Source organism: Centruroides sculpturatus, unplaced genomic scaffold (assembly GCF_000671375.1).
Source record: "Centruroides sculpturatus isolate CEXI.00-Female unplaced genomic scaffold, Cexi_2.0 scaffold836, whole genome shotgun sequence".
Classification (NCBI taxonomy): domain Eukaryota; kingdom Metazoa; phylum Arthropoda; class Arachnida; order Scorpiones; family Buthidae; genus Centruroides; species Centruroides sculpturatus.
Genome location: NW_019385265.1, coordinates 306,278 through 319,096, shown reverse-complemented (window position 1 = coordinate 319,096; position 12,819 = coordinate 306,278). Strand labels below are relative to the sequence as shown.

At 26.3% G+C, this 12,819-nt stretch overlaps 1 protein-coding gene across 1 annotated transcript in view; it reads right to left on the bottom strand.

Moving 5' to 3' along the window:
* Nucleotides 1–7,092: 7,092 nt before the first annotated feature.
* LOC111636866 (post-GPI attachment to proteins factor 2-like) overlaps nt 7,093–12,819 on the bottom strand; it is a 39,461-nt gene continuing 33,734 nt past the window's right edge. Inside the window, exons 6-7 of the mRNA XM_023382257.1 lie at nt 7,365–7,449; nt 7,093–7,284 (exon numbers count right to left, since the gene is read on the bottom strand). Coding sequence (XP_023238025.1) covers nt 7,414–7,449 — 36 coding nt within the window. The 3' untranslated portion in view covers nt 7,093–7,284; nt 7,365–7,413. The remainder of the gene's footprint in view (nt 7,285–7,364; nt 7,450–12,819) is intronic.

The following is a 12,819-nucleotide window of genomic DNA, read 5'->3' as shown; positions in this document are numbered from 1 at the left end:
GTATGGCGATCGGTCAAAACTGATCCCCTTAAGATTTTTATATTTTTAATTATATATTTTATTTAATTAATTATATACTTTAATTACCATTGTTTCAACGTAATTTTTTCTGATGTACTTGATGTTCCCATGTCTTTTAGTTTTCAATTTTGTGTAAAACTACGAGTTTCGGGAAGATTACTGTACATTCAGAACTTTTCTATATTTGCTCTGCAACTACTACTGCCGTAACAATATAGTCTACTGTATAACTTTTGTTTAATTATATACAAATTTCCGGTTTTACGTTATGTTATTTCAATTCAAAAATATTTTTCTGAACGGAGTTAATGACAGGCATGACTCCATTGCTAATAGGAAAAGCATGTTGTACAGGAGCAAGATACTACTAAAATTGAGGGCATTGTAAGATGTCACAATAAATAATTGTTTACTTTAAGAGAGATTTTGAAAATTAACAATGATTCTGTTCTTATATTAGAATATTTTGGAAGATTAAATTCTTCATTTATTTGTTCATAAAGAAATAATATAAAAAAATCATTTTTTTCAAATTTTATAGTGTTTTTCCCTTGTTGACCATGTAAGAAACGACGACGAGGAGATTATTATTATTTTAAATTAAAATAACTGATATGTTTGAAACGAGACAGTACCATTTAAAAATAAATAGTTACAATTATTATTTTAAGTATCAAAAAATGTCACATGTAGTAACAGTTTCATCTATGACACGTAATATATAATCTTCCAATCATACAAATCTAACATCGCACTCCAGCAAACCGAAATTACCACCGTTTTCCTTGTCTCATTTCAAAACTATCAATTATTTTAATAAAAAATTTTCCATCTCTTGCAGTCATTCCTTACATCGCCAATGCTTCTGAGTCGATTAAACTGCTTTCTGCGCTATTTGATTATCAAAAAGGTTACCGTTGTTGCTTGTTACCTTCGCATTTCTAACGTTGTATAAATACAAATTTTTGGACAGAATAATGCGTATCGGAATATTATTTAAATACAGATTGGACAAAAGAAAACGTTTATAATAATACATTACGAAAATAAAAAAAACATTGCTTGCCTCTTCTCTGTTCAACTTGGATGCATTGCAGAGAAAACTTGTACAAGAGCTCATACATCGAAAAGCATTCTATACATTATTTTTTTTCTAATAAATCGACTGGCAAAATTTAGAAATATTGCCGAATTGCTTCTTCGTACATTAAATTTTTTGGTTATTTAATTATTAATCTTAAGATATATCCAAATTTTCCTTCCTCTGGAATTCTTAAACCATTTTAATAATTGACTTCTTTGTATCATTTATAACTTTATTCAAATATCAACAATTATTTCTATATTTTTATGTTCCTTGAACAATGATAAAAATGTTTTTTTTTTTTAGTTTTATATGTAAGACACTGCAGTATATATACAGTATATACAAAACATAAGATACTTTCATATGCTATATTTTATAATAAATATAAAAGGCATGTGAATGTATATCATTTAATTTCATTTCAAATTTACATAATTTCTAATTATGCAACTAATTCCAAATTATATATAATATATAACTTTCTTCTAACTTCACTTCTTTAAATGTTTAGATAATTTTTCAATTTTTTTAAAAAATTCTTCTTTCACAAAATATTTTAAACTTCATCAAAATTTTTTCTATCTGCAAGTTTGAAAAACATTTTAAAATGGAAAGTTTTCAGGGCTCAAAACCCAACTTTAATTTTATTCAGTTTGAAAATTCAAATTATATTTGTAAAGAAAAACTTAAAAATTTAATATTGCTTGCCTTGTATCAAGCTAAATTCATACAGTTTTTAGTGTAAATCTAAAATTAAATGTCTTATATTTATGATGAAGCAATTATTTAGCTTTTTTTTAAATTAATATATTCATTTTAATTCTAAAAATGCAAAAGTTTTTACTCATGCCTACAAGATATATGACAGAAATAGATATACCGTAGATATTCATTCTTTCCCTTATTGAACTCTTTTAAGACACTTCCAAAATCATCTTCCAAATCAACAGATTTGGTGGTCACAACACAATCACAGTCAATAAATTTATCTGTGTTTATGTTTAATATTCATATTTTAGTAAATTGGAGTCGATGAGCAAGTTATTGAAAAAAGAAAGAACAAATTGAATCTTACTTTTAAATTAAAAATAAATACAAAGAAACCTAATAATTAGCAAAGAACACAGGAAGCTAGCTCATTTTACTAGACAAAGCCAAAAGATGAAACATTCTGACGAGGGAAACCTTGATAGTGACTCGATATGATCTCTATCATAACAAAAATTTTAAAATTTACCTCCAATCTGCTGCTAAAAATTGCCCAGTGCTAGTACATTGCTAATGGTGTTTTCAATTTATGATAGATTATTAAAAATTTTTCACACTGCCATTTCTTTTACTCAAGCTTCTAAAACAAAGATTTAAAAAAATTACTGGAAATTTAGTTTATACTACCTTATGTACAAAGTACAATAGTTTCAAATATTTTATATTTACAATGTGATTGCTACAAATTGAATTACATTCTTTAAAATGGTTTTGTTTTTGTTTTTTTTTTTTTAATGGCCACTTTACCCCATATGATTTCTTACCTTGGAACATGACCAAAGTGGTCAATGATCACAATACACAGGTGATCACTGTATTCAGATATATCTCCTTTGCAAAATGTATTATTTTTCAGAGACCAGCTCAAAATAGTCAATTTAAGCAGGTGATCACATTAGCAGGTTTTGCTGTATTATGTTATTCTGTACCAACCAATGAAGTATGTAGAATGTTCCAAAAATGCTTATTGTTGGCATTAGTTGCTGTTTTTGTATTTTGCATGCAAAGCAGTTTTGTAATGGAAAAAATCCCTACAGATATCACTCAAATGTTTAGTCATCAATTCAATATCCAGCATGAAGGTTTCTGGTAGAAGAGGACTAGGAGATTATAGTGGACCTAGTTTTAAGGTTTCTAACATATATTCTGGAGGTATGGATGTTATCCTAGAGAAATCTGAAAATCAAGAGACACTCCCAACCTAAATTGTCACAAAAAGGCACAACAAAAAATTATGAAGATTAAATGTATGGGTGATGGCATGACTTAAAGAAAGATTACTAGAATTAAATGAATGTTAGCCACTTAAATATATAAAATAGGGTCAAGTGGGTGTAATCATATAATGTCACCAACCACACTATAAGAAGTTGAAGCCTGAGATCAAACAAAGTGATGTTAAGGATCGAGTGAGGTTAAAGCAATGCTTTCAAATTCCATTACCATAGAAGTTTCTTGGTGTTAAGCAAATTTAATTTGTAAGATTTCTTTGTGAATTTTTGATCAATTTTAATTTCATATTTTTGCTTGTTGGTCCTGTGGAGATAATTCTAAGATAGATATAATTTAATTTTTAAGCCCCCAAATGTTTGGAAAAGTTTCTTGTACATACACATATATAAAATATATATATGGTTTTTTGGATTTGATAAAATATCTTTTTAGTATATTTGAATTTTTGATAACTTTATTTTGTTATTGTACATACTTGGGTTTAGAAGAATAAATAGATTTTTTTTGTTATTAATTATAGTAATTATTTCAGGTTTTTGATTCATTAACAATTTTTTGTTACTTATTGCCTGTGTAAAGTCCACTAAATGAACACTCGTTTAGATAACACATTATTCAGAAACTATCCAGGCTTGTGATAGAAATAGATAAGATGTTACAAATCATTGAAGAAAAAGTTTGTAGATCTGAGGATGGTCATTAAATAGGACTGAAAACATTATTATGCAATCGTGGATCCAACAGAGATTGCAATCGAATGGAGCAAGGCAGATGTTATACAAAAAGTTGAAAATAGACGACATCTAAAGTATGCAGAGGCCTGGCACATCTATAAGTACAGGGAAAAGCGGAAAAATATAAATTTTCGAGAATCAAACAAAATAGCATCAGCATGGAAAGCAGTGGCATTGTAGTTATAAAGAACAAATGGGCTTGTGCAATCGAATCTGAGAAGATTGTAGAGCGTACATTTTGGAATTTCCGTTTGGCAAATTTAAATTGTTAGTTCGATTCTGAAGAAGGTCTGTTAATTTGACCGAAAATATTCGATAAGTTTTTTAAAATAGACTGCATTTTAAAGGTATTTGGAGCTTATTAATTGGTTATAGTAATGCAGGTAAAGATTTAAAAATTAAAATATTTTGCTGTTCTAAAAGGTTATGAGTGACTTAGTTACTATGTAGGCAGTTATTTTTATATTAGACTTGTGCTATGCATTCATAACTATGAACATTCTTCTCCAGAAATTACAAAATGAAACCTCTCACACAATTCTTGAAAAAATATACTAAAAAAATGACTCTAGATTCAAGGTCCTTGAAAAAACTATATGTTACCTAGGTGTTATGAGGAAACTATAATTAGAACCTGTCTGGAGACTAGCTACTATAACATATTGACTGATGAAATAATAGACATACTATTATTTACTGATTGACTATATTATTGACTGATGAAACAGACATACTGTAAATAAGTTTTATTATGTATAACATTGTGAAAAGATAGCTTTTTCTGGATGTATGTCAAACTGATTTTGTTTCAGGTTTCTAAGTAGTTAACCTGTTGACTGGTATACTTGAATTGGATAAGTCTAATAAGCTATATTTATTTGCTTATAGCATGATTGAAAAGATAAATTACAACACCATATGCAGATTTGTAGACAAAAATCTAAAACTCATTATTTCAAATAAATGGCATATTAGCCTCACACACACATTTCACATTTTGTAACTGCTAAATGTGTACTTCATTGAACAAAAACAATATTTATCTTGTTGACAGGAAATGAATATAAGACAAAAACAAAACTACTCCTTCTTCTATTAGATGCAGCACCATACATGCAGAAAATGGCTAATACTACTACAGGTGGTCTTCTCAAATACAATTCATGTCATTTGTGAATACATGTGTTACATAAAGTAACCAAGAAAGTGTAATAGCTGCACCTGTGTGTTAACAAATTAGTCAACAATAATAAGTGATATAATATGTGTATTGCTCTTTACATAGCTTTGTATGAAGATTGAAGTTTTTCTATACTTCTGAAAGTACCAATTAGGAGATTGAGTATGCAGTTTTTTGCAAATTTTGGTTTTATTATTGCAATTTTCACTGAATTTTAGTATAATAAAATCCAGGCTTTATTTATAACAAAAACAAAACAAAATAATGATGTGTTTTCTCCTTATTCCTATCTTCTTATGATCTCCTTACTTATAACAATGATTATAAATTGGCAAATATGCCAACATTATTTTTCTTGCTACATTTAAATTTCCATGTATAAATGCTATGAGGAACTTTCTATAAAGATACTCATAAAAGATTAATCAATAAGAAAGAAAATTATCACATTTATAATAAAAAATCAGAATAACAATAATTCAATTAATTATTTAATTTTAATTAAAAGAAACAAAATTAAGTTATTGACTATAATATTTTCATTTTAATATTTGCAATGCAATTTTTGATGAAATTCAAAGTAAATGAGATCAAAAATATTCGCTAATGATGCATGTTACTTAAATAATATCAAATCTTTATCCAAAATTATTTGCTGGACATTAAACAAACATTTTCAGCTACTTTTAGTAACCAAACTGAATGCATGAGTTATCAAAATGCAACATAAAAAAAGTTTAATATTTTTTGATGTTGCATGCTAACATGCATGAATTCTAAAAATTCATGATGACTCTAGAAATTCTCTAATTTTAGTTCCGGAATTAGAATTTGAATGTATAACTACAATGGCTCTGAAAGTAACTGAAAATGTTTATTTATTCAAAATTTATCTGCTGGACATTAAAGGTTTGATATTATTTTGATTTTATGTTTAATTGTGTATTCATTATCATATTATTAAATAATAATCTGGTTTTATTGATTCTATTGTCATATTATCAATAGTATTATAATTTCAAATAATCATCAAACTTTAAGAAGTTTAAAAAACTTTACACCAAATGTTTTTGGGGTGGATCATATCATTAGCAATTTAAACTTGCATCTATTTGCATTCTGCATTCTAAAGAATATAAAGTTATGTTATTGTAGGAATATATTTCAACAAAAAGCATTCAAAAATTTTGGGCTCCTTGAAGGTGATTTGATATATTCTGAAATTTATTATGTATTTATTTTGTAGTGTTGAAGTGTTATAATTGCCACATAAATCTTATTTAATTATGAGATATGCTTCTTGTCTAGTCTTGTGTACAAATATACGAGCACTAAGACGGCTTTTCTTTTTCACATGGTGTAATAAGTCTAGTGAAAAAGAAAAGCCGTCTTAGCCCTCGTATATTTGTACACATAAATCTTGTTAAATTGAAGTCATGACGACTAAGAAATGGACATAATAGCAGTAACTTTATTTTAAAATAAGTAATTACTCGTGTTTTAAAATTTTAATGATGTCTACATTGTAAATATCAATCATATTTACGTGAATTTTAGTTTATATCAACAATTTATATATTTATATAAATCATTTAATTCAGAAATTGCAGACAGATGCATTATGCTTCATTATATTAATGATAGAGATAATTAATGTATTTACATATTATCAGATTAAATACATAATTTAAGTGCTTATCAATATTGGGAATTCAATTATATATTTATTCTGTTAAATCATTTTAACATGTATATCTTAGATTAAAATTATATTTAGGAGTTTAGTGTGTTGTAAAAAAATTCTCTTATTGATGTGATGGATTGTTATTGCTCAATCAATAAAAGAATTATTTAAAAATCTCAAATGAACTTCAAATTAAATCAAATCCCAAATAATTATAAATAAGTAATTTTTCTCAAGCACTGTAAATCAGAATTTCCTCTACTATTATTCTCTTAAGAGTTAGAAGCCTTATAAGAACATCTTTTTCTAATGAGTTATCTTAATAAACATCAAACACATTATTAATATTTTGTTTTTATTTAAAAATATATAAATATATGCCATAATTTCTGTATTAAAAAATTTATAAAATGGCAACAGTAAGAAATTTAGTTTCTGTACATATTACAAGGTTAGAAAATTAGGTGTCATTAGATAATGGATTTGGCATCTCTTTTGTTATAATAAAGTTATAAACTATAATTAAAGTTTTTGCTCTAATCCTCATGTTTTTTAAAATTTCTTTTCTTTCAACTTTCTAGTTTTAAAAATAAAACAAAATTATTAAAAATAATTTTATAGAAAGTTAAAATATTAAAAATATATTTTATATCCTACTTATATTTGGATAACTTGTTCAAACGTAAGTTGAAATAAAGGAATAGTTTCAGACCGATATCCATGGTGGTTTGGAATCATATTTCTGAAATTAATAAATATATGTAAGCATGATATCGATACTGGTTTTTAATAAATAATATATAAACTATACGTATAAAACATTGTTATGTAAGATTTATGTGGTTTGTAGCTTTTTTTTTTTCTAAACAAAAATATAAAAGCAATGCAATTTTCTATAGATTAGTTTATCACTTCAAATAAAGACATAAATTCAATTTTCAAGAATGTTTTAAAAATGTAAAGTTTTTGAAAAAAATAAAAGCACTTATATAATTATATTAAAATTCTAGAAACATACATAAAGAGAGCATTGTTTTAAAATAAATTCAGAATATTGTAAAGAAGATGGCATAAATTGAAAATAACAATAAAATTATGTTTTTTGACTCCATAATTATAAAATTAAGAAACAATACATCCATTTTGAGAAATCATTTAGTTCATTAAATATCCTTGTAAATACTTAATGAAATAATGATCATGACTTCCAGAACAGAATGTGATGATTATTCAAAGTATAACAGAAATACTTAAATAAATAAGCTAACTATTTGATATAATATCCTAAAACTAAACCAAAATATTTTAATACCAGCAAAGAATGCTCAGCATTGCCTGGGAATGCAGGGAAGGGGTTAAGTTGTCCTCGTTATAGGGTAGCGTATGTCTCCGAAAGGATGGCAGAGTGTAACTATGCAAAATTTGATGCAAATCTGTCAAAGGGTTTGGCAATTTGTGCAGGATGAAATCAGAAGGAGTGAGGGATCCTAGTTTTATGGTAGTTCATGTTTCCCATAGGATACCAGAGAGCAGGAGCCAACCTAGCAATTATGTCACTCTGGCCAAGATAGTTATTTGCCACCCCTTGTTAAATATATGCATAAAGTAATTTTAATTAAAAGATCTGAGGGCTCAGACCTCACACATTTAATTATTGATACTTAATTATCTGAAATTATCTGAAATCTGATAATAAATGCTATTATCATAAGAAAAAGAAACAAAGAAATTAGGCTCAATTCAGGAAAACAAACCGAGAAGTGGACTGGAAGAAATATGTTGAAAATAAAAGAATTTACAATAATTTAATTAAAGCTAAAAAGAGAAGATATTTTGTTGAATTAAATAACAATCTGATAAGAACCAAAGACTCCAAAAAATTCTGGGAAATGATCAATAAATTCCGTTGTTTTATTGTACAGACAGAGAGACTTGTCATTGTGCCATTTGTGAAATGGCATAATTACTTTGATAGTTTTTCAATTAAGTATAGGGATAAGATGGAAAGCACAAAAATGGAAGAACCAAAAGAGGAAGAATTACCTATGGAAGAGATCTTTAGTGTTCAAGAGTTACAGTTTTATATTAAGAAGCTAAAAATCAAATCTGCACCAGGAAATGATGGTATTCCTAATAAAGTGATTAAAAATTTAACAATTCCAATTCTAGATTATATCGTCAGCTTATATAATAAATTCTATAATAAAGGAGTTATTCTGATTACATGGAATCGGGTAATATTTCAAATGATATACAAAAAAGGAGATAAATTGAATCCAGAAAACTACCGCCTGATTGTGTTACTATCGACGTTCCATAAGCTCTTTACTTCAATGTTGGCTAGAAGATTTAACGAATGGCTAGACCATGAGAATTTGAGGAATCCTACTCAATTTGCCTTCATTAGAAAAGGTGGAACTCAACTAACATTGTTTATATTACTGGCTATAATCCAGATTCAACTCGAAAGGAAAAAACAAAGTATATGCATTATTTTTGGACCTAGATAAGGCCTACGATTCAATTAGTATAAGAGCATTACAAAACAAAATGTCTCAATTTCATGTGGATAATTCAATGATAAAATTAACTGGCTTATTATTCAGCCATTATGATGCAATTATTAGACACAATGATGAACAAGGTTATCCCTATCCGATAGACCGAGGGTTGTTACAGGGAAACCAGTGGTTTCCACATTTGTTTAACTTTTTTACCTTTGATATTAATAATTATTTTGATAAAGAAGATGACAGATTCATGATAGGCGACACTGATTCACTCTGTTTCTTATGCAGACGACATAGTTATCATTGTGCCCAGAGCAGTAGCTCTTAATAGAAAAAATTCAAGTAATAACCAAATATTTCGAACAATTGAGAATAAAGATTAACCCAAAAAAATCAAATATAATGATTTTTAGAAATGGAGCTAAACTCCCCAGGAGAACTATGTCTTTCTACATTAACAATATTGAATTAAAACTGGTCAATGAAATTAAGTTTCTGGGGATTATCTTGACACCTTTACTGTCCTTTGACAGACATACTAGGATGATTAAAGCTAATAGAATGATTAATGGTTTAATGAAATTGTTTGCTAAGACACATCTAAGAAATATACAAACACAGTTTAACTTATTCAATTCAATTGTATATAATTCAGTGAGCTACGCATCACCATTATGGTGTATGGCCAACTATCAGAAACTGGAGATTATCCAGAACAAATTTATTTGAAGATTGTTTCGTTTGGAATATAAAATTCCAGGGAGTGCTTTAAGGTTAGAAGTAAGCAGATACAGTCCCACTGCGTTATTTATCAAGAGAAGTATGATGCTGTTAATGAAGATAAGAGATAGTGGAGATTTTTCATAAGTCTTCTGTACAGAAGAATTCTAAAAGGAATTGGATAGCTGAAATTTCAAAAGTGATCAATAGTTTTGGTTTCTCAATTGCTCCATTTATCTTCTCACTGAATCTAAGTGAAGATTTGTGTAGTCAACTAACGCGCAGTATGTTAGACATCCTATTATCACGTGACGTAGAGGACAACCGTTCATGCTTAATACCAAACTGGTATGGTACATTATTGAACTATCCAAATATTAACAATTATATTCTATTGAATTTACCTTTTGTAATAAAATGGTTTTTCATTCAAATACGTCTAAATTCAGAAATATTAATGTTAAATAATAAGTTCTACTCATACACTGATAATTTATGTCCTAGATGTAAATTTAATAAAAATATTGACAAGTGACAATTTTTGCACTATGCAGCATGATCCCTGGTTACACTGTAAGATCATTACTGTGTTGTTTTTATAGAAAAAAAACAACCATTAAACTGAAAGTAACTCCAAAGTCTCTCTCTTACAGCATTGTAAAAGGCTATAAAATCATTGCATCTGGATTTTGAGTTTGATTCTTAGTCTTGATCACAGTGTAATAAATGTGAATTCTAGTGAATAAAATATCAGCTATTCCATCATTTTAAATATTTTTTATAATCACATTTCAGATTCTTGCATAAATAAGAATTGCAAATGTATTTTAGAATATAGCATTTATCAATATTCTTCTCTAATTGCTTTCCAACTAAGCAATTTAAAAAATATATTCATCACAACATAACAGATTTTTTATTGATAAAAACAGGAAATAAACAATTTTACAAGACATTAATTAAATATAATTGTAAGCAAAATATTTTGAAAATAATTACTATTTTTATAACTTAAAAGTAAGATTTTCGTTATCACAAATTAATTTCTAAAAATATCTTACAATTTAGAGATTTTTTCATTATTAATAAACTAAAATAATAGAAATAAATAAAAATCTATAGTAATTACTTAGACTCCTACAGAATTTTGTTATAAATATTGCAATATTCAATGTTAATTTATTGAAATGTATAAAAGTTGAAAACCTTAAAAATATAAAACATTTTATACAAATTACTGGAATAATGCATTTGAAACAGAATCCAAGTGAATAATTTGAATAATATAGTGCCAGATCAATTCTCTGAAACATTCAATGATTAAAACAATCAATTGAACATATGGAATATTTTTATGCTGCAACTGAATTCATTTATTATGCCGATAAACTGAATTACCGTATAAAACCAGTCTTTAATTTACAGATGTTTGGTTGATCATTTTATATGGAATGTTATAGTTATGTGATTAATATATAATTAATTAATTATTGAATATTTATGTATCTGTGTACTATACATCCAATATTAATACAATAATTTAAATGGAAATTTTCCCCTGCTTAATGAATGTGCAGCCATTAGTAAAAATTATTTTCAGGAATTATTGTCCTTTATATTATTCAGAGAGGTTTTGAATGGTATAATAGTAACCTGTAATTAATACAACAATACACACAGTAATTACTATACAGTATTTATATGTTATAATAAATATCCAATATAAAAGTATATATTAATGTGTTAATATTTTATTATACTTTATTAAAATAGTGTGTGTACAGGTATGTAATTATCATCAGAGGATAGAGTGCACAAGATTTTTTTAAAGCCATTGATATAATCATAAAAGTTTAATCATTTTAAACAGTTATGACAAATAAGAACTTTAGAATCTGAAAATATTAGAAAAGTTTTGATTCATGTTTAATTAAAACTGTAATAAGACAAAATATAGCTATTTTTAAAGTATTAAAATTCAGTTAAAAACAGATAGATATGTTCAATTTATTACAATTAAGTATCTTCAGGATTGCTTTGGAACAAGAATAGTTGAACATTTTTTTATTTTAATTGAATTTTTACACTTAAAATATGTTTTCATGTAAGTTATTTATGTAAAATGTTTCTCATTATTAACATTATTTCATAAACTATAAATAAAACACAATTAAGAAGTCATATTAAATGAATTACATTATTAAAAATTTGTTTTTATATTCAGTTTATAATACATTGGTATAAAATCATCACTATTATTTTGGATCCAGTAAGTTTTAATTTCAAATAATTTTTTTATGATATTCTCTACAAATGGTAAATGATTCATTACTATCATTTCTGTAAATCTTTTATTAATTGTAAAAACCATTTTTTACATAATACTAAGAGAAAACACTTTCTTATACTTGTGATGTTTTCATGCCTAAAAACCATACAAAGTACATTGACTAAATAATAATTTTAATATTCTTAAAACTATTTATTTTTCAATACTTAAAATGTTAAATTACAATTCAACTTCTACATATTTACATGAAACAACAATAATACTATAACAACAGGAAGCATAAATATTTTACAAGCTAGCAACAATATGTGCAACAATTTAACATTAAATATCTGCAGTAAATTTATTCACGATAATGCACAAATTGTGCATTGTCTATACATGACATTAAACTTTTTTCTCTCATTTTTGTCATATTAACATGCAAATTCTACAAATTATCTGCATTGTAATATAAAAAATGTATTTAAAAAATTTTTTACAGTTAAAATTCACATAAATATTAAATATTTTATATTCATTTCTGTAATTATAATATAACTTAAAAAATGTAAGCTCTTTGTATTTAAATTTATTTAAAAAGTTATGAGAT